The sequence below is a fragment of the Temnothorax nylanderi genome, unplaced genomic scaffold (assembly GCF_030848795.1).
Source record: "Temnothorax nylanderi isolate EJ_2023f unplaced genomic scaffold, tnyl_v1.0 TNYL_tig0014_pilon, whole genome shotgun sequence".
In the NCBI taxonomy this organism is placed as follows: Eukaryota; Metazoa; Arthropoda; class Insecta; order Hymenoptera; family Formicidae; genus Temnothorax; species Temnothorax nylanderi.
Window position 1 is genome coordinate 201,836 of NW_027249076.1, and position 22,168 is coordinate 224,003.

Sequence of the window (22,168 nt, forward strand, 5' to 3'; positions counted from 1 at the left end):
TTTCGATCGCTTTGAAAGATCCGGTTTTGTGATGGCCGCTGTTCATTCACTCGTGGCATTCAGTTGTATGCGCGCGTTTTAATTCATTTAATTCAATTAGGGAGCTCGATCTTGAAAATTAAGATTAGGCAGGGGACGCGTTCTCACGCGTGTCGCGCGCAATTTTGTCGTCGAACGCGCGAGATTTTTCCATTACATCACGTTTGCTTCGTGACTGCTCCGTCCGACGTTATCTTTCCGCATATTCGCGCGGTAGATGAACATTTCGGCGAATTAAGCGGTTACCTAACTAACCGCGATACGTGCCTCGAGATCGTGACACGCGGCACGTACAGATAATCAGCTCCAGCGGCGGATTGCGACGTGACCTTTAAAGACGATAACGTGTTTTAATTCGCGAGCGATAGCGTAATTACGATTTCTCTCTCTTTCCGTTGTTTCAAGATACCCATGGGTGGACCCGGTAAAAGATTGCTCAACGTGAGATCACATTTTATTTTCGTGTTGTAACTCTAATGGGATAAAAAAAACCTTCGCAAAAGTTGAAGGTCGATATTTTAAATGTCTTTCATTTTAATTAATAAGAGATTAAGTAATTGGGAATAAAGCGCATACCGATGTCTGACCATATCTCGACCATTACTACTGCGAGATAAGCAAAAAATCAAATATATCGACTTGCGTTAGTTTTTTTTTTTAAGAAAGTCCTTGGCATATATATTACCATTTTTTCACAACTTCGTGGAGTATTTATATTGTTTTAAACTATTTAAATTACAAAAAATATCGGCATAATATTCTTTCGTCTACATATTAATAAGATCCTTCCTTGAAATAATAATGATATAATAACGACAGATTATATTGTATAATTGTACATGACAAAGCTCTAAAATATTTTAAAGCTTCGGCTCTAAGGTGTTATTGTTAAGGTTCGGTAGGTAATTGGATCGTATTCGTTTCTGTTGCAGCAAGATCCGATGTCACACAGGATCATCGAGAAGCGGAGAAGAGATCGTATGAACAATTGCCTGGCCGACCTCAGCAGGCTCATACCGGCGGATTACTTGAAGAAGGGTCGAGGCAGAGTCGAAAAGACGGAGATCATCGAGATGGCGATCCGCCACATGAAGCATCTTCAAGGCCTCCGGCAAGGTGAGAGCTCGAGCGGTTTAATCGACCCTTTCTCGCGATTCTCCCAAACAGAATTATTTCGGGAATAAATTTTATGCAACATCGCGCATTGTATTTCCGCGAGTTGGCAATAACAGCAGTTTTGCGCTTCGTTTGCTGGCCGCGAATAAGAGAGAGACGCGTTCTCTCGGCGATGCTCCCTGAAAATGACAAGCGCACACAAGTTATACTCGCGGCATCGATCATTATCAGAATTGGCGATGTTTTTTACTCAGATACCAAGCACTCGCCTGTGACGCCGGTGCACACGCATCCCGAGGACAGCGTGGACAGCGTGTCACATTCGACTGCGGCCTCCACCGCGGCGGAGCATTACAAGCTGGGATTTCAGGAGTGTCTGAGCGAGACCATACACTTCCTCATCGAGGTCGAGGGCTTTTTCGCGAGGGATGCCCTCTGCGTACAGCTCATCAATCATTTGCAGCAGCACTGCGACAAAATCGTAGCCACCAGTACGTATTGTTCAACTTTCGAAAGAGATAAGCAGCTTAAAGCCCTTTTGTTTCGATAACAGTGTACTTTAATCATCTCGATCTGTTCATAACGATAAACGACGATAGATATCAGTTCACTTCAATGTCTTGAAAAGAGGAAGTAATATTTAACTTTCATAGTACAACTTCCCAAGAAAACAGAAAAGTCAAAATAATGTCGTATTGACGAAAAAATGACGTAAGTTTGATCAATATGACGTTAAATTGATATTTTGACTTTCTGTTCTCTTTTGGCTAGTTAATGTTAGTTCTATGTTATCACGAAGATTACGGATTTATTCTTACATCCGGTATTCGGTCAAGTTTTAGAATTTCGATACAATTTGATAAAGTCCGGGTTATTCCCCAAAGAGATCGAGAGTTCCCGATATGCTTCGAGAGGAGTTTCGGTAATTAATCGCTCGAATTTGCTGCAGGTGACCGATTAGGCTTCCCGCACACCGAGCTGCCAGTGATGAACGGTACGATGAACGGCGCCGGCTACTCGCACACAAGTATTCCGACGATATGTCAGCCCAACGGCGGCCACTCGGACCACGGCTCGAGCTCGGGCGTGAGCTCGTTCGGCGACCCGGAACGTCCGCTGCTGCGACCGGCGATCGTGCCGCCGCCGATGATCGTGAGTGACGACAGCAATCACAGCACCCACTCGCACAGCACACCGCCCGGAACCGGGACCGTCTCCTGTCGGGACCGGCCGACCAACTACAAGTTCAAGAGCTCGATCAAGCAGAGGTTCTCGGCGGAGAGGGTGAAATCGTGTTCGCCGCCAGTGTCGAACGGCGCCGGGTTGGACAAGCCACCGTCCTCGTCGTCCCACGGGGTGCCAATCTTCGCCCTGCACGACGTTGGATCCTTCTACGTGCCGCTGACGGTCGAGGCGTCCCTGATCAGACCGCATCTGAGCTTCATTCCGGATACCGGACCCGACACCGTTTTACATCCGGTCACGATATCTGTTAACTTTAATCACTCGTCGCCGCCAGCGTGGTCGCAACACCATAGTCCCACGCACCAGAATTAGACATAAGGGAGAGGCGAGAAGGGTTAAGAGGAAAGGTCTGTCATCCGCTCGCTTGTGCGAACGAAGGAGATGTACTCTGATCCATCATTTTTCCGATTGTCATCGGTAGACTGGATCTTTGGATCAACGCCCTAATATATGATTGTAAGAAATCTGCGCATTCTTGAATAATCTGTCAGGCATTGCGATGGAATCGGGAGTGATGAGGCCGTCCACATGACGCTAGCGAGAATCAAGAACAGCTTGTAGTTCTTCTATTTTATTAACCGCAATACGCGGTGGACGGACTAAAGTGGCCTATATACGATACAATTCATTGGCATAATTAATATCATCGTTAATCTCATAATATAAATTCTAATCATGTTATAAAACTCACTTATTATTCATTATTATTCATGTCCTGAAATATATTTGGGACGATAATTAATTGCGTCGTGTATGGGCCGCTTTTCGGGTGTATATTGCGTACAGGAGACGCCGAAATCGAGGATATTTGTACATTTACTGAGGCTGTGGGTCGCTTTAGCATTTACGAGGTTTGAGAGAATGTGTGTTAAGGGTTGTACATAGGTAGAGTATTAAGGATAGGAAGCTCCAAGTCGTTCTGGCTTCGGTGTGTCTTTCTTCGTCGTTAATCTATATAAATTCGGACACCCGTTTTGCTCCTTCTTCCTTTTCCCCGGATACTTCATCTCTCGTTCCCGTTTTCACTCCGTCTGTTCTCCTTCCTCGACGCTTACTTTCCATCTACCCGACGAACTTTTCGCGCCACTATGTTTCCTTGGTAAAAAAAATCAATATGAATATCGATGAGTCCGCGGATATCGGATATCAATTATATGTTGAATACATTGAGTATTCAGCGGAGGAGCAGGTTGCGTCTCAATACAAATCAGGGATCTGGAAACAACCTCATTTCTTATGTGTCATGTGATAAGATCATTGACATAATATGAAAAGAATAAAAGATCGTATTTCCATATGTCTATGGAAATAAAATTTATTTCATTGACTATGGTCGGTATTCATAGTCAGATCTCATATATAAGATCGTCTTAAGTTCATCTTCAGATATTCCGTAGCCAATAAAACGAGTCGTACAGCTTCTCAAGATAAACTTGAGACGATCTTAAATATAAGATCTGACTATGAATACCACACTGTGTCGAGGAAAAGATTTATTTCTGTTAGTATAACACAGCAAACGCATGACAATAGACAAACATTATCAACCTAACAGAATTGATTCACGCAGGAGTGATGATCTTGCTTCGAGATCCTAACGAATTGGTCCGTATAAGCCGATGATTTTCCGTATTTGCGATGTAAGTTAGAATAAAAGTGCCTACGTATACATACACACATCCACACACGTATATGTAAAACTATATATATGTATGTACAATAATAAAATTATATTATATAAATATATATATATATATATATTATAAATTATACATATATATATATATATATATATAATATATACATATATGTATGTGTGTGTGTGTACGTATATATCGATTCATGAATTCCACTTATGTGATTTCCCGATTATGTGTGAAGAAAGTGTTTCGTTTTTTTTTCTGCGAATATAATTCTGTGTCACGTTCGATCACGAGAGGATTGAGTCTGCTCGACGCCCGGCCAAAAACGGGCCTCAGCAATTAAAGACTGACCAAGACCTGCATTACACTAAAAAAAAAAAACTCTTGTAAGATCACTGCATTAAATATATTTGTACATACCACGTTTAGCTGTAACTTTAACAAAGAGAGGAGAAGAATTTATGCGGAATAAATTATATTTACCTTAGAAACCTGGCCTCTCTTCTTCTGTGTCAACCATCCGTCCTACGTCACGTCCACCTACGCGATCTCTTCACCTGCATTCAACATTTGCATCGGTCGGGGATATGGGAAAGAAAATATAGTCTAATTTTAACTGCACAATTGCGGGCAGTCTATGTATTTTTCATTTGCCGCGCGGAATTATGAGAGAGGATACAGGGAGAAAGTAAAGAGACCCGGAAGTGCAATTAAAGATTTTTTTTATTACATCAACGTAATACTGGCTAAGGGTCAAAACAATGTCATAGAACGCGTCTATGGTCAGCGGGAGGGACAGCGCCGAGATCAACATGAGCGACTCGCGACGGATGTCTCATCCTCTTTAAGGAGACGATTTCGTTCTCCCTCCTCGAGAGGGGAGAGGCAGCCGGCGACTTGCCGACGACAAGAGAGAGAGGGAGCATAGTCTAATGATCCCTATATAACTAGGTAGATAAATATCTTATAAGTATAATAAAAACTAATAGCACAGAGAGCGAGGCAACCAAGTCTCGGAACAAATCAGCCTTAATGAACCCTTCGAAAAGAATCGAGAGAAGTCTTGCTGGGTATGCGAGCCAGCGGTGCGCTCGCCTCGACGTCGCCGATCACGACGACGCGGCTTAAAGCACTCCCCCGTCGCTGCTCCGACGTGGGAAAAGGCAATGCACCCGCTGTCTCGCTCAGCTCCTCTCGCGAGAGCGAGGGGGAGGGTCCCGAGCGCGGCTGTCTCCGCGACACCCCCCCGATTTGGTTGTTTTGCTGATGCTCGGTGTTGTATTCAATTGAAAAACCTAACTACACAGAGTCCAAGGGAACTGAGTACCTGGTAAAATACCGGACACATATCGTCAATATCGAGTTAATTAATGATAAACGCGGTAAGACGCGGGGCAACGCTCCCCCTAGCATATGTGAGGCGTGCGCGGGGCATGGGTGAACTGAATGTGCAGGTTCGGATAGATGCGCGGGTTCAACACTACCGGATAATGTAACGGGGGTAAGCACAACATCTTATGACTTTTGGTATTAGTCGACGAGTACGAGTCGAGCGGGGCAGCCACCGCGGTGGCATGCTGCATCCTGACGGTGGGTCCCTGCTGCTGCTGCTGCTGCGGCTGCGGCTGCGGCTGCGGCTGCTGCACGGGGACGCCTGCTTCCACATGGCACCTGCCGGCGGACTGCGAGCTTCCGAGGAAGCTTGATGGTTACTTTTTCTTCTGGGCTTTCTCCGCGGCCTTTGTTACCTTGCCCTGGGTGTCTTTGAAGGTGACACTCTGCGGAAGCGTTACGAATTGTTATAAGTGAGATTTATAATACATATTAATGATTTATTTTGGAGCAATCAGTATTGTAGGCTAAAGATCAAATTCGAGAATAAGAATATTTTATCTTTACAAATGATACATTGTTAAAATAATATTATATTTTTAGAGTATTTAAATTATTTCGAAGTATACAGAATACAGACATAAAAAAAGCATAGGTGTTTTTTATTTGATGAAGAAAAATACAAATATTAAAGTTATGGGAAAAAAATATTTAAAATGTAGATAGACAGTGAGAGAATTTGATAAATATTCAGTATCGGCGCCGTCTCAATGATTTTTTGGAACTCACACATTTTATATACATATTTTGACGTAGAAAACTGAGTCAGCTCGCAAAAAATTGTTGTTCTCTTTCTGTTTTTTATATAATAATATTTAGTAGCAATGATTATACTATAATAATATTCGGTAAACAAACTCTTCGCTTTATTTTCGAAGGATATGCAGATTATTATTATTTTAGCACTTATATAATAATTCTTAATGTCTAAATACGTGAGTTCCAAAAAAATTGGTAAGATAGCCTGCATTTATCAAAAATTTTTTTATTGCTCTGCCACAAGGAAATAATTTGTCATGAAATATCAAGAATGCATAACTGATTAATAGATTCTAAAATATCGTGTTAGCTTTTTTTTAAATTGTCAAGCGAAAGAACCAAGATCGACTGTCGGTTCTCTGATCTCGCGTAGGAGTGGAAAAATATTCCATTATGACAAAAACAAATTCCAAGAATAACCAAATAATAAATTACAATACTGCGTCTTTTGGGGAACAAAAAGCCAAATGGTAATAACAAGAAGACACTTCATGCGTTCTTATGTTTCACTCGCTCTCAGTCTGCTTTTATCCTGAATTTTTCGAGATAATTTCTCGTACCTTGATAACACCCACGGCGACGGTTTGACGCATGTCGCGGACGGCGAAGCGGCCCAGGGGCGGGAACTCCTGGAAGGCCTCGACGCACATCGGCTTGGTCGGCTGCAGCATCACGATGGCGGCGTCGCCGCTCTTTATGCTCTTCGGGTTCTCCTCGGTGGTCTTGCCGGTACGGCGGTCGCATTTCTCCTTGATCTCAGCGAACTTGCAGGCGATGTGAGCGGTGTGGCAGTCGAGCACCGGCGTGTAGCCGTTGCTGATCTGTCCCGGGTGATTCAGAACGATAACCTGGGCGGTGAAGTCGGCGGCGCCGCGCGGCGGCTGATTCTTGGAGTCGCCGGCGACGTAACCGCGCCTCAGCTCCTTCACCGAGATGTTTTTCACGTTGAAGCCAACGTTGTCGCCAGGCAGGGCTTCCGTCAGTGCCTCGTGATGCATCTCGACGGATTTCACCTCGGTGGTGAGAGCCGCCGGCGCGAAAGTCACCAACATACCTTAAAATTGTAAATTTTTAGATTTATAAGAATCTACATTAATTCGTCTAAAGTGTCACAGTAAAGATAATTAAATGGACAATAATGATCGTTGTGTTTAAAAATAAGTAGAAGTGATTTGTTAGGATAATGCATGGCTTTGTGAGAGCGATTGACTTATAATCAATAAATCTCGACCATGTATAAATCTTTTTATATCTGATTTTATAAAAGGCGATTTATGAGTAAAAATAAATAATTTGGTAACCCATATTTCAACTATTTTCCGAATCCGATTCTCGCGACCGAAGTAACTCTAATTACTTTTCCAGAATTCATGTTGCAGTCACCTGGCTTTAAGATACCAGTCTCCACGCGGCCGACAGGCACCGTTCCAATACCGCCAATCTTGTAGACATCCTGCAGCGGCAGCCGCAGGGCCTTGTCGGTGGGCCTGGATGGCGGCAGGATGGCGTCGAGCGCCTCGATGAGCGTCTTGCCGTCGGCATTGCCGTCCTTGCGCTCCACCTTCCAGCCCTTGTACCAGGGTGTCTTCGGGGACGGCTCGAGCATGTTGTCGCCGTGCCAGCCGGAGATCGGCACGAAGGCGACCGAGGCGGTGTTGTAGCCGATCTTCTTGATATAAGAGGACACCTCCTTCTTAATCTCCTCGAAGCGCGTTTCCGAGTACGGCGGATCGGTCATGTCCATCTTGTTGACGCCGACTATCAGCTGCTTCACGCCCAGGGTGAAGGCGAGCAGGGCGTGCTCGCGGGTCTGTCCGTTTTTCGAGATACCGGCCTCGAACTCGCCGATACCGGCCGCGACGATCAGCACCGCGCAGTCGGCCTGGCTGGTGCCGGTGATCATGTTCTTGATAAAGTCACGGTGACCGGGCGCGTCGATGATGGTGACATAGTACTTGGCCGTCTCGAATTTCCACAGGGCGATGTCGATGGTGATGCCGCGTTCGCGCTCCGCCTTGAGCTTGTCCAACACCCAGGCGTACTTGAACGAGCCCTTGCCCATCTCCTGCGCCTCCTTCTCGAACTTCTCGATCGTCCGCTTGTCGATACCGCCGCATTTGTAGATCAGATGGCCGGTCGTCGTGGACTTGCCCGAATCGACGTGGCCGATCACGACGATGTTTATGTGGATCTTCTCCTTACCCATGATGTCGAGGCTCTAGCTACCTACCGACACAAAGTTGTTCGAGAATTCATAAGTGAGCTGTCGATCGAACGGCACACGATCGAATAGCGTGCCGACTTTAGTTTGCTTTAATGATTGTGTTCTCTAATATGAAATGTTGCCCTCTATAGAATAGACTCTGTGGTGCAATATCTGTCTATAGACTGATCGGTCGTACATTGTAGATTCAAGGGGAAGCTTTTTAAGCCAGTGTTGAACCCCCACGCACAATTCAGCTATAGAATGTTCTAAAGCTGTCGGGTGAGTCTTTTCTTATGTAAGTAATCCACATGTGTAAATATATGCACTAAGCGGGAACTTTTATCTATCCGTTTGAGTTTAGCGTGTAGGAAGTAATAATTTAAGCATTAGTTTTGGGCAAGCGACAACAACGTGTAACATACACAATAATTAGTAGCTTCATAAGTAATTAGAGGGATAAATTCTAATCTATCATATGATATTCGTAATTTGTATCTGTATATATTATTATTAGATTGTTCAATAAGTGATGTCGTATTTATTTTGCTTATATTACGCGGAAAAAAAGAATATTCTTGATTTAAAAATACCTTTAGTTTCAACGTGGAAATCTTGAAATAAGATTATATTGCATAGGATAGGATGAAAACTTGCTTGAATAAAGTCGTTTTATATAGTCCAACCAAGAAAAAAAAGTTTAAATTCTTATAGATCGTTTTAAAAAGTAAGTATATACGAGTATATAAGTTTTGATTTGACACTTCTTTTTTTCCATGTTCTGACATGTTTGTCGAAATGGAATTGAATAATTGATTTCAAGGTAGTAGACAGGTAGTGGAAACAAAGTGGCGATTACAATTTGCATTATATTAAATTAATGAATGTAAATTTCGTTCTTCAAAGTCTTTTAAAAAATGCGACATTGTCAAACGACCTAATATTGTAATATTTAGATATAATGTGTCAAAAATATCTCTTCCTTTAATTTCTAAATATACAATTTCCTCCGCGATTTTCTAGATCGATACCTAACATAAAGCACTGTCAATAAAGATTATAATTGTAACAGATAATTTTTATCCTCGCTTTTAATAAGGCGTCGGAGCGGTTTCACGCGCGGTGCGTTGATCGGACATTAAAGAGACGATAAATATTGACGGCGCGAGGACGGAGGACCTCTCACAAGCTACAAAGGGTATTGATTCGTTTCAAGGAGAGACCTACGCAGGGCTCGTGAACTCACTCTTTCTCTCCCTCTCCCCCTCCCCCTCGCCTCTCTCTCTCTCTCTCTTGACGTACGTGTATAAATATGAGTGGTATCGAATCGAGCATGCGCGGTTATTCCCCGAGGATCTCCGCCGAGGCGATCGTAATCCGTGCCGCGGAAAAACAATTTCGGCTCGATTACACCAATCTGAGGGGGGGGACCTAATTAGGATTAGGGCCGACCGCATTCCGACGGATTCGAATCGGATCGTGATATAGCGCGGGGGCTCAGGTAATTCCCGTCCCGCGAGTCTGTCTTTTAGATCAATAAAGGGTGTACGCTGTCTCTCGATCTACGTGTGGGGTGCGGTGGGCAGGATGTATTAAAAGTTGCGTGTTTTCTTTGCCTGAATGACAGACATTAAAGACCGAATTAAGCAGATGAATATCAGATTAGTGTGCCTGATGGGAGAAATTTCCACTTATAGTTTCCGCGACAAGTATTTGAAGATGATTATTTCTCAGAAAATTATTTCAATCGTTGAAGATAATTATTTCTCGGATTGGTTACTTCTCAGAATTCTGAAATTAATTAGACATAGTTATTTGACAGTCTCTCGAAAATAATTTGTAATTAAAATCTCGGAGAATTTTCAATTTTAATAAAAAAAAAATATACATTTTAGAAATCGACGCAGCAGAAATTTTTTCAAGAGGGATTTAAATTTCTATTTATCATCATGTGATTCATTATAGAGTTCAGAATTTAACTGAATTAAATTACGTAGCAAGTTATCAATTAGATCGAAATGTGTGTTAACGTTGATCACATAATTAAATTTTCTTTTCTCACCCAAAAGGAACAAAGATTATAGTTTCGAAAAATGGGAAGCAGTTTTAGCTACACTTATTAAAGATTATTTATCTGAAATCCGTGTTAGATAGATCATTGTTTATCCCGGGAAATGCACAGCATATAATTGAAGAGAGAAAGCCAGACTGACCAGCCGAATTGATCGGTGCCGGCCGAAAAGGTTTTCACAGAAATTCAGTAATCGGTGCAATTGGTTGCACCGATTCTCACTTCGCTCGCTTGCGGCTCGCGTCTTAACGTAACGCGTACCGGCCTGCCTTTTCTAATAATAGTCACAGCCCCACGAAGGCGGCCATTTCTCAGCGGCGACTATTCGCTTCGAAACGTCGTGTCCTCGCGATGTCACTATCAGAGATTTCCATCATTCCATCCGCGAAATTACCAATATTCCTGCGAGCTGCCCTTTCGCCACCCATCCTTCGCTCGTACGAACGATCGCGTAACCGGACCGTGCGATTTTTCACTGGGGGGAACACATTTTGGGAGGCGGGGGGGGGGGGGGAAAAAAGACACAACGCTGATCCAACGAGATATTAAAACGACGCGATTACGACATATCGCGCAACGAGGTTACCCCTTCGAATTGGTACCACTTACCGATCGACTGTTGCCCCGATCAATCGATCGCGACGACGTACCCCGACTTGCAGCAAAAAGCTTCAAGCCGCGGGGGGATTGATTCACGGCACCCAGGAAGCTCGCGGCACGCTCGGTCGAAAACGCAAGGCGACCGGTCGCCAACGTTAATGGCCGGCTCTCTCGTCGTCGGAAACTCACTGCCGGAGCTTGCGGCTCGCGCGGAGAAACCCTTTTACCTCGCGACCAGGCACCCCCGACTCGGAGAACGGCGGCTCGCGGACGAGTCGAGGGCGGATTCGCCCGACAGAGAGAGAGAGAGAGAGAGAGAAAGAGAAAGAGAGAGAGAGAGAAGCGGCGCGCCGGCTCGAATCGATACTCCCGCTGGCTGGCTGGCTGGCGAACGAAGCCGGCTCCGAGCTTGCAGGCAGCGAGGACCGATCGAAGTTCTGTCCGCCGCAAGCTCGGCACGTTTCTTCGAGGTTCCAGGCGACGATCGGTCGTTCTTGCGACACGGGACTATTTACTTACCCGAGGATTCGACGTCGACGGATATATACTCCGCTCCGAAAAATCACCGCCGGGACCCTGCCTCCCGTCTTGCCGCGCGCACGCAAGCTCGTGGAGCGAGGAAGAGGGTGGTGGAACGTAGGGCGAGGGAGGACGAGACGGAAAGCTCTACTCTACTCCGGCTCCGGCGCAGGCGGCGGGGCCGGCGGGTGGAAAAAGGGGGTTGAGGGGGGTCAGAGGGGGTCGTGAACAAACGATCGCGATGCCATCTGAAACGTGCCCGCGGCGCTTGCGCTTGCACGGGTCTGCGCGACCGCGACCCTGCTCGATTGGTTCCCGACCGGCCGGCGAGCGTCTATTTTCCTCCTCGACGAGGACAAAAGAACGACATCATCGTCGCGCCGGCCGCTCGCTCGCTCCGCGGCTGCATTCCGCTCCGATACGCCTGCGCCCGCGCCGCGCCGCGCCGCGCCGCGCCACCCCCGCGTCGGCGCGCGCCGTTCTTGCTTGTCCGAAGACGTGCTTTTTTTCCTAGCGCGCGACTATCCCGCGAAGAAAGCTCGTTGTCCGAGCATAATCGGGCGAATTGGATACTGATAAGGGCCATCGGCGACATATATCTTGCGCGTTACCGCCGGTTTTATTGATCTTCCGCTCGCGCTGTTTTTCTGCCGCGCGCGCTTGACTATGCAGCGCGGCAGCGGGAAGAAAAGCGAGATGGTGGGATAATTCAAGAGTAATTCTCGCGCGTCGCGCGTGTTTTTGAGAAATCTGCACGTTTTCTTCTCTGATTTTTTTATTGGATAAGATAATATCAATATAGAAGCTTATTTTTTAGTATTTTCCGCGTTCTGTACAGAAAAGTATCTATATATATATCATAAAAGTGGAGAGATGTTAAAAATTGATATTTTATATGTTGTGTGAAAAATAAAAGCAATAACTGTATATACTGTATTATACACAGAAAAAACAATGATAGTGTATTAAATAACAGTATTAATGAAACAAATATTTATTTTATTAGAACAAAAGCATTGACGTTTTGAATTAACAAGATTATTTCCAATTAGACTAATGATTGATACAATATCATTTTCTTTCCATGTATGTAACGTATTTAATTGAATAACAAGCCATTGCGTGGTCACTATACATCCAAGTGATCCAGCTAAACGTGAGAATGCGCGGAGACGAGCGCATCCCCACAATTACAATTAATAACCAAATTGATTAATAAATCAATTAAGATACAATCTGCGCGTGAAAATTATTGTAGATTATACAGGTCGTTCTGTACATGCCAATAGAAGATATAATACCTTGACTGTAATAAAATTATTATTTGGCAGATATGGTATCAGTAGTATTTTATGGTATTTTAATTAAGATTGTTACTTATTAAAATATTATACGCAAAAATTGTTACACAGTAGCGCGTCAAGCTTTTTTGCATTAAATTTTTCTTACTTTTAACTAATCCTGTAACTTTCTCGTATATGTATACCGTTTTAAACACGCGATTTTCAAAGTTCTTTATCTGTAAAGAAATACCCTTAAATTCTATAGACATATTAAAATACAAAATACATACAATAAATTGTCACAACGGACATAATAAATAACCGAATTATATACATGACTTTTATTTTGCTTTTTGTTTAGGAAATATCGTGAGTATGCACTACTGTCGTTCTAATGGAAAATTTTCAGTTCAAATTCTCGAAGAAGATGTCGGCTGACATCACGTGCTCGCTACGATCATAAATAGAACCGAACAGTCATCTCGTCGTGCGAGAGGGTCAGTGCTGCCTCCAAAGATCGCGGAGAAAATTAAATTCGCGTGCGTAGTAATGTAATTTCAGATCCTGTGCAGCTAATCGAGTTATATAACCATAAGTTTCGATGAATATTGACGTCTAAAGGTGTCGCTTTGCATCTCGGAGATGGAGCATTCTAGTGATTCAGAGGAGGTCAGTGTGTGGCAAGGTCGTCTACTGCAACGTTTTACTTAATATTCCGGTCACGTCGCGCAATTAAACTTGTGCTAAAGCTTATACTTATTAATAAAGCTGTTTCGTTGATCTGATCGCGCCTTGAGCATTTCTCCTTTATTTTCCCTTTTCCATTATTTTCATTAACATAAGTACTATACACATAACTATACACATAACTATACACATAACTATATACATATACCTATACGCATTCCCGACTTTTTATTTTCTTAACATTTAATATATGCAAAATATATACATACACATACATTTTAATCAAGTGCTTTTTATATAAAGATCTGGTTCAAGATTTTTCTTATTAAACTAATAATCGTCTGGCTACTGAAGGAATAACTACTGTCTGACCATATTTCGCCTTTATCACTTTTTTAATGACTTTTTCACTATTTTGTTTATGCAAATGTATACGTCGCGTTTATCTATTGAATCTTCTAGTAAAATTTCTTTCTCCTCTTTCTTTTGTTTAACTTAAAATTTTTATATTGACAAAAAGAACAAAGTTCATAGTAAACGGTTTAAAGTAATTAAATGTTTCTACTTCTTACATCTCATTTATCATGTGCTCATTTCCGAGAAAGTGTGGTTTAATTGATTCCCTTCTATTTAACTGCGGGCAATTTGCGGACGATCGTCAAAGATTAATGTCCATGAAATGGATTTAAATGGCGATTCAGTTCCGCTCCGAGAGTTCCGGACTCGTGACGAACGCCGCTGAAAATAACGATCGTTAACCAAAAATAGCTGAAAAACTGGGAAAGAGAGAGAAGATGATATTTACGCCGCGATTTCCGCGTATGTCCCGGCATGATTTGCTCGCTACTCATTCGTTATTCTAACATACTTTGATACATTGCCGATATTTCAGTTGGCCGCGGAGATCGAAAACAGATAATCGCGGGGCGAAATCCCGAAACGGGACAGTCGACGTGTAATACGGCGAAATATGTATTTGGAGTTGGGATTGCCAACAACTTAGGAATGTAAACATACTTTCCATTAGCGCGGTTTAATAAGTCGCGGATATTTCCAGTTCTATTGGTATTCCGCTTTTAGTTCCGAGAGCGTGTATGTTAATGGCATGTTCTATTTTATCCAGATCGATCGTTAAGGTAACCCACTTTCTTAGTCCTTTGTGTACTGACTTGCGAGTCTTACACATATGTATAGTTATTTTTATTTATTATTAAATGATTATATCTTCCATGTTCTTAAGTATATAATGAAGAGGTTCTCCGCGTCTCATAAATAATTTATAAATTTGCCGGATACAACGAGAGGGAGGCCAGTCTTTTATGTTAGATTTTATTTATTGTAAGTTATTAGTAAGACTAAATTAATTTGAAGAGGAATTATTTGGAATTATTTCGAAGAGCGTTTCTGAAAGTCTCGCGATAAACGCCAAACGTACTTTGAACTGTCAAACAGGAAAGAAAGGTATCGTGCCGAACGAGGTCATGTTTGGCGTCCGACAAGGCTACAGACAAATAAATTATGACGTTTCCTGTGTCCGATAACCCGATCTACATCTTTTTTTTTTTTTACAACGGATGCAAATTTGATGGTTATAATGTTCCATGGATTCTTGAAATATAGGTATTTTTATCGATAAACGGTCTAAGAAAAATACATCCGTTTTCTTTATTATATCAATAAATAAAGAATACTATGCATTGTTTTTTATAGATATAGAAAGCTTGAAAATTTTTAATGCGATAAGATAACATTATTAAAGTTTTTTTTTTAAATATCAGTTTTTCTTTAAAGACGGGTGGCATGAAAGAACACAAAATAACCAATGTATATTTTTACTTTTATGGACAATTGGTCTATCTTATTTTTATCTTTTGTATATTATATAATAAAACTTCTCTTTGTGATATATTAAAAATTTCACATTCTTTTGGAGAAGAGTTGGAGATGTCAAATTAAAAAAAAATGGGATGAAAGCAGAAGCGGACGTGGATTTATAGAGGTAGACAAATCATTAGTCGCGTGAACACCGGCTGTGACTAATACAAGAGACAGACTCGAGTGCCAAACACTTGAAGATTGTGTGACGGAGAAAAGATTCGAATACCAACGTCTTATTTGACGCCCACATATCGTTGACATCGGTCAGTGGCGCGTGCATTCACGTTGACGCACGTGCGAAAGTGTTATGCGTGATCTCTCGACGTCATGAGTACTTTAACATATAAAATTGAATCGACTTCAAACGTACTTATCGTATTTAAATTACATTCGTATACTATTCTCAGAGTTGTAATTCGACACATATAAATTCTCGATGATGTGATAGATTAAACAAGAGAATAAAAAATAAATAAAAAATTATACAATGTTAAATTAGTTAACATAGATAAAACTTTAGATTTTGACATAATATCTAATAATGAAAAAACGAATACTTAAATCATCGATTTCTCTCCATTATTTTTATCTCTTTAAGCTTCGTTCGCGTTATTGCGATAAGCTGCACATAATAATTATTTGTCAAGATTGAGAATTATAATAATAGTTTATTGCGTTTTTTTTAAAGATTACATTTTGCTCAAAGTATAGATAAATGTGTTAGATACTTATGTGCTAGATATTCATGGTGTTAAATATACGTATACGTGTTCTGATTTTAACATAAATTTTGTTAAATTAATTATTAGATTTTAATTGCCTATTCTCATATTATTCCGTAGATACGATTGCGCGAGAGACTTCATTGATTCATTTCGGATTACTGCGTTTCTGCACTAGATTAGGCTAGGTAACGCAGGAAATGAGCTTGGAATGTCATTCCAACGGTTTTACGACTTTAATTTGGCTTTAGTTATATAAGTCTGTCAACACAGATTCGCCTAATTACTTCGAAATCTGATGTAGCGTGCCAAAAACGAACGTGTATATCATCAATCGGAGGAATATCGCTTTTATACCGAAAGTTCCGCATATCGATTATGTCCTATAAAATCGTGTCCAACTTTGGATATCTCCACCATGATCTCCAAGAGAAAATAGCTCCGTAAAACGCCACTGTTAATATAGATAGAAGAAGCAATAAATTGTAGATAAGTATCTTTTAGAATCTCGCGGCAAACAGGAAGACCTAGTTTATTAACGTCAGGGAAAATTCTTTCGAAGTTTATTTCTTTCATGTGTTTATGAAGTATACGATTTGCTTCGCCGTTTTATTTCGTCATAAGCTTCAATTTTTGGGAAGATGAATGACCCCTCATTTCTTTATGAATTATTTATAGCACGCATATGGCGGGTCTCTGATCTCGTGTGTTGCCCTAGGTTAGGCTATACTTCTGCTGATTGTGATTTATTGCATTCCTGACGCGAGCTTTTTTCATCCCGAGTGGCAAGGAGAACGATAGAATTCACGGACGGGTCGTTGCCACGTGGAGGGTCACCGGTAGAGATAATTTATAGAATCCTCCATCACGCACATATGCGACGATCGTTATACGACTTCTGGATTTTAAATAGTATATATTTATAACTCCGGATCTCTAAATTTGTTCCGAAGATTTTAGTTACGGATATTGTACTAAAATTGAATTCCTTGATTCCGTCCAATTGAGTTTTTCCTCGATTCACGAGTAAACGAATAAAAAGAAGGTTTAAGGAACTTTAAAATTAAAAAACTTTTTGCTTTAAACTTTGGATATTAAAAATATGTTTCTGCAATATTTTTTAAATGATATTTACAAAATTGACAGAGTTATAAGCGTTTCAATCGAGAATCGAGCAGTTTGAGTAAAAAGATTGTTTGATATTATTATTGGATATTAAGAAGATTAAAATCGAAACAGAAAGCAAGAATCTAAAAACAAGTGTCTTTTTCAAACATGAGGAAAGATATATGAGATTCTAGAATAATTGCTTTAAAATATACTCGTATAAAAATCCTTATTAAAAAAATCCTTATTTAAAATAAATCTTTCCCGAAATCTTTTCTTAAGGGAGCGGTTTTTAAATCAGAATATGTTTCTTAAGAAATAAATGTGAATTACGCGTACGTATCCGCATTCTTGGGCTTGTATGTATCGCAACTAACGAGGGTATCATGACGTATTTGCGCACGTACGTTTGTTTATGAGAGCAGAAACGGATCTAATTCCGGAGCGATTTCAGGAGTGATGAAAATCCGACGTCACAAGCGTCAGCTTCTTGAAGCTCCTTTTACGGATGGTCATCAGTGCGGATGTTTTCGTGGTATTTCTCGCGAAATGAATATTCATTCAAGATAGATCTGCGTTCTAAGTTAAATTCTCGCGAAAGTAATAAATATAAGTAATAATATTTCATTAATAGCGCTATCATAAATTTTCATTTTTATATTACAGCTTTCAAACTATAAATTAATCACAGTTTTGATTTATAGTTTTATTCTGTTTAATTATAGTTTTACTCAATTACAGTTTTAAAACTCTGGTCTGTCTCTCTCTACTATTTGATATTAATTAACAAAATAATTGAAAAGTTTTATTGCAATGCGTATTGCTGAGTGCTAAATGGAAACACAATTCACCACGATAACGAGGTAACTTTGTGACTGATGGATAAAGCAGTCACGCACGCCGGAGAATCTATTCACAAATCTATCCGATTCCTAGGCGATAAATTAAGGGCACGTGGGATATTTATAAGGTGTTTTATTAATGCGGACTACCCTCGTGCCTTCGCGATTTACGAGCTTTCGAGCTCGCGCGATTCAGCTCGTACATCGTCCGCCTGTCAGTGACAAATTGTCGTCGGTCAAAAATTAATTTGGGAGATTAAATTCGAGTCGTGCTCTGCTGAGTACACGTTGTACTCGGTCGCCTACTGCTAGAGGCATGTGTACTCAGGTTTCCTGAATGGCCACGCGATCGTCATGTGAGGGCCGGTAATTTTGGGGAACGTGCACGCGATCCGATATAATTGCATCGCCAATCGATTTATGGCCCGGCCTCTTTTGCGACACCGACGCCGACGCTTTCGTGAAATTATTTACCCGCGATCGTAATTTTAGGTTTGTGCTTATAAAAGGCTAGGCCAATCTCAGAATCTCTTTTTTTCGAAATTAGAAATAAACATTTCAATGTTAAAGATTTATATTATTAACTATCTTTGTACTATGTCATTTTGATCGGAAAAGATTTGAGCATTCAAATGAAATATTAAGAGAAACAAAATGCATCTTATGTAGAAGAATTTATTTTATAAAGGAAAAAAATTAGATATATATTTGATAGATTTTTCTTGCAGCTTAATATTGAACTTTGAAATCACGATTCCCAATTATGATTATTATAGCAAGTAAAATTTATGGCGGCGAATACAGAGTGACATTCCCGGAAATGTTAGTGTACTGTTTCCCGCGAAATATCGCCGGTGATACGTTCGTCCGGTAAACAAACGCGGGGTGAGATCCGTTCCGTTTTGCGAAACTGATTCCCGAAGGCGCGGAATGAAACGTGAATGATTCCATGCTCTCGCGATTGATGAATTATCATTTCCGGAGCGGGCAGAAGGCCGTCTGGCAACCAATCAAGTCTGGGAATCGGCTCGGAAACGTGGCAAATATTTCGGACAGCGCCGAAATACCGCGGCAGGGTGGGAGCCCCCTTGGAACACCGTCGGTTTCTTATAAAAAGAGACGCGCGGCGTCGCGACGACGTCGTATTCGCGTCGGCAGTGTCGAGTGAACTTGGCAGTACCGGAGTACCGGAAGTGGGAGTCGATAGTCAAGATAGTTTCTAACTACTTGAAAGCCCAGCTTCCCTTATTACACGTCGAGCATTATTCTCTTGCGACTCTGTTGAAATAATCACGACACTATAATGTCTTCGGCGATGTATGTGAGTATCGAGATATCTTCTTCGATTATATCATTGGGAAATGGATTAGCGATGGCACTTTGAAATAACCAACTAGAGAGGAAAATGCCATTTAAGGTAAATGTACCAATGCTGAGGCACTTGAGACCTATGTCTGGATACCTTTATTACTTTAGTTTTTAAATAAGTATAACGCGATTTAAAATCAAAGATAAAAATATAATACAAGAAAAATATTTTTATCTTTGATTCTTTGATTTTAGATCGCGTTATAACTTATTTAAAGACTAAAATGATGAAAATGTCCAGACATACCGTGTCTAGGTATTGGTACATTTATCTTATGGTCCAGACTGAATCTTGGTAGACTAATAATAATGTGTGAATTTTTCATACTTCTTCTAAACTTAGTAAACTGCGCGTCGATTTTTTATCGGTCTTTAAAATATAGCTCTTTGTTGGAAATTAAATCCACTTACTTAAATCGATAATCGATTTAAATTTGATGCTAATAAGCATTGAATCACTGTAAAGAATTTATTTAAAGTTAGTTAAGTTTTCTTGATGAGAAATTTCTGGACGGTGTTAATTATATAAATATACTTTTTATAAATAATAGAAAATAATGGAAAATTAAGATAAGATATGTTAAAGATGATAGAAGAATATCATGGATACTTTAAGACATTTTTACTAAACCATCTCTCTGTATGATTGTAAAACATCACATAATTTATAAGTATTTAATATTTAAAACATAGTATTTGCAATATTAACATTTGACAAGAGTGTAGACATTTTTAACAAATATAAATCTGTTAATATATTTTAATTTATGTTTTTTTATTAAATGGACATTTTTCTTAGAAAAAATTACAGATTTACAGCTTCTTTTTCAAATAAAACCTTTTATCTTCTGAAACGAATGGCTGCACGAATATGAATGCACGAATATGAATGTAACTATACATGTAACTGTGAAAATTTGTCAAGGTGCCATTGAAACGTCATTTATGGTCAGGGTCAATCCTTAGGCTTATGTCAGTTTGGCAGATTCCCAGAAATGCCTGTCTTATTAGGTACTGAATAACTCCCAACTCGCACTCCTTGCAATCTCCGTCGAAACATCTTGAATATAAAATTTTCAAAAAAAAAAAAAAAAAAGTATTTTATCTCTTTATTAGTTCCTTGCATATAAAACTCTACAGAATCCTTTGTGCAAGCAAATTGTATTCTACGAAATGAAATTCTTGACCTATTATATGTCTTAATCGACTGTGAATAATGAATTAATAATTAACGTGCTTGCTCTCTTTTGAAGGAATCCTTGGGAGCCAAGGTTGCCATGTTCAACCAGTATGCCAACAAACATAAAGATAAGCAGAGCAAAAACCCGTTCACTTCTGGTTTGAACATCGAAAAGCCGAAATTCTCGAAAGAGGAATATGGCAGGTACGTGAAATTTGTAGTTTGTAAGTTTTATATCTTTAACGACATTTATAACAAATTTAAAACGATATAACTGCTTTATGTAAATATATATAATTGAGTAATTAACGTGGTAACTATTAACCCGCTTCTTTCAGACCAGAAGCAGGCTCCTTGTCTGATCTACGCGGTCGCAAAGCGAACGCCCATGTCTTGAAGGGGATCCTGGAGCTCTGCGAAATTATTGCTCAAGAAGGCAGCCCCTGTCGGGATCAACCTGACGTAATCGCCATCACGTTCGGCGATCTCTTTAATATTTATACTAATATCAACGACAAATGCGTAGGACTGCTATTGAGAGCGAGAAAGCAGAAATATGTAGAATTCGAAGGCGAATGTCTTTTCCAGGTAATTGGACGAATAACATTTTCAATATTTAAATGCTTTTCTTATTTAATTAGTTACAAATGATTTTAGCAGAGATTAAATTTGGCAAAAATTGATAACGAATTTACTTTTAATATCGTTATTATTCTGTGTTATGTGACATCAATTTGATTTTTCCCACAGAGAAGAGACGATGATGTACCGATATTTTTACTCAAACCCATCGAAGAAATTCGTAAGGAGTATAATCAACGACTTGAGGAAACCCAAAACAACGCCCTGGATAGTTAATGTAAATTACCACTGTTTCTATTAATGTTATCGATCATCAAACGACATTCGCTGTTACCACAATCGGGGTTACCACACAATCCAGTTCGGCCTGTATTTATTCGTTTATAATTTCACAGTGATACGAGAATGACCAGTGTAGTATATAATATTGTATTCGACTCTCGACGGTTTTGTACACTGAGAATGAATGAGCGCGGATCGGTGTAAATATTTTCGCGAGTTGCGCGAGTGAGATACGTTAATGCGATACAGTAAAATAATTTGGGCAATTAACATAATTTTTATAGAATATTTCGTTGAGGCTGTCACCTATGTAAATGTCCGTCAGCTATGTAAATAAATAATTAGTAATAATTTATGCCGTTTAAAGATATTTTGCGATTTATATTGCAATAATCCTGTACATCTTTATCTAAATGTAAGATACTTAAATAACATTATATGTATATTCTGGTACACACAGGTGGCCCTCGAATAACAGGGTAACAACCCTACTTTGTGACAACCCTACTTTTTAGAAATTTTTTTTTAAATAACCTTTTGGAACTAAATGTCCGATTTTATATGGATCTGGAGTTTTGAATTGCACAGTTTTTAGCAACACGAAACCAATTAATCGAGTTATTCGAGGGTCACCTGTACTTTCCTGGTCA

General features: G+C 40.4%; 3 protein-coding genes across 11 annotated transcripts in view; 2 read left to right on the forward strand and 1 right to left on the reverse strand.

Annotated features, from left to right (window-relative positions):
- Cwo (hairy/enhancer-of-split related with YRPW motif protein 2) overlaps nt 1–4,534 on the forward strand; it is a 42,128-nt gene extending 37,594 nt beyond the window's left edge. For all 3 annotated transcript variants that reach the window (XM_071697943.1, XM_071697942.1, XM_071697944.1), the window contains 3 exons: nt 972–1,155; nt 1,410–1,646; nt 2,105–4,534. In XM_071697943.1, the coding sequence (XP_071554044.1) occupies nt 972–1,155; nt 1,410–1,646; nt 2,105–2,712 (1,029 nt within the window). In that variant the 3' untranslated portion in view covers nt 2,713–4,534. The remainder of the gene's footprint in view (nt 1–971; nt 1,156–1,409; nt 1,647–2,104) is intronic.
- Nucleotides 4,535–4,748: 214 nt separating this feature from the next.
- Nucleotides 4,749–11,746, reverse strand: Ef-1a-f1 (translation elongation factor eEF-1 alpha chain). Of its 5 annotated transcripts, none has more exons than XM_071697938.1 (4): nt 11,588–11,746; nt 7,578–8,420; nt 6,755–7,248; nt 4,749–5,821 (listed from the first exon to the last, which is right to left on the reverse strand). In XM_071697938.1, the coding sequence occupies exons 2-4, from the start codon at nt 8,398–8,400 to the stop codon at nt 5,753–5,755; spliced, it is 1,386 nt and encodes a 461-aa protein (XP_071554039.1). In that variant the 5' UTR covers nt 8,401–8,420; nt 11,588–11,746; the 3' UTR covers nt 4,749–5,752. The 5 variants fall into 5 exon arrangements, with proteins under 5 accessions (XP_071554039.1, XP_071554042.1, XP_071554038.1 ...); XM_071697941.1 differs by having other exon boundaries at nt 7,578–8,416; nt 11,588–11,737; XM_071697937.1 differs by lacking the exon at nt 11,588–11,746 and adding an exon at nt 11,078–11,557.
- A 1,626-nt stretch (nt 11,747–13,372) lies between these two features.
- Nucleotides 13,373–21,873, forward strand: LOC139768103 (actin-binding Rho-activating protein). Of its 3 annotated transcripts, none has more exons than XM_071697947.1 (4): nt 13,373–13,539; nt 20,728–20,858; nt 20,993–21,242; nt 21,405–21,873. In XM_071697947.1, exons 1-4 carry the CDS (start codon nt 13,513–13,515, stop codon nt 21,510–21,512), a joined length of 516 nt encoding a protein of 171 aa, XP_071554048.1. In that variant the 5' UTR covers nt 13,373–13,512; the 3' UTR covers nt 21,513–21,873. The 3 variants fall into 3 exon arrangements, with proteins under 3 accessions (XP_071554048.1, XP_071554049.1, XP_071554050.1); XM_071697948.1 differs by lacking the exon at nt 13,373–13,539 and adding an exon at nt 19,234–19,427; XM_071697949.1 differs by lacking the exon at nt 13,373–13,539 and adding an exon at nt 20,259–20,485.
- Nucleotides 21,874–22,168: the final 295 nt, after the last annotated feature.

What these genes read in the sequence shown, in the direction of transcription:
- LOC139768103 (XM_071697947.1), top strand. Translation starts at nt 13,513, where the DNA reads ATGGAGCATTCTAGTGATTCAGAGGAG. An exon ending in ATTCTAGTGATTCAGAGGAG is followed by an intron (nt 13,540 to 20,727) that starts GTCAGTGTGTGG and finishes TCTCTTTTGAAG; the next exon opens with GAATCCTTGGGAGCCAAGGT. An exon ending in TCGAAAGAGGAATATGGCAG is followed by an intron (nt 20,859 to 20,992) that starts GTACGTGAAATT and finishes CGCTTCTTTCAG; the next exon opens with ACCAGAAGCAGGCTCCTTGT.
- Ef-1a-f1 (XM_071697938.1), bottom strand. Translation starts at nt 8,400, where the DNA reads ATGGGTAAGGAGAAGATCCACATAAACATCGTCGTGATCGGCCACGTC. An exon ending in GACTGGTATCTTAAAGCCAG is followed by an intron (nt 7,249 to 7,577) that starts GTGACTGCAACA and finishes TACAATTTTAAG; the next exon opens with GTATGTTGGTGACTTTCGCG. An exon ending in TCGCCGTGGGTGTTATCAAG is followed by an intron (nt 5,822 to 6,754) that starts GTACGAGAAATT and finishes ACGCTTCCGCAG; the next exon opens with AGTGTCACCTTCAAAGACAC.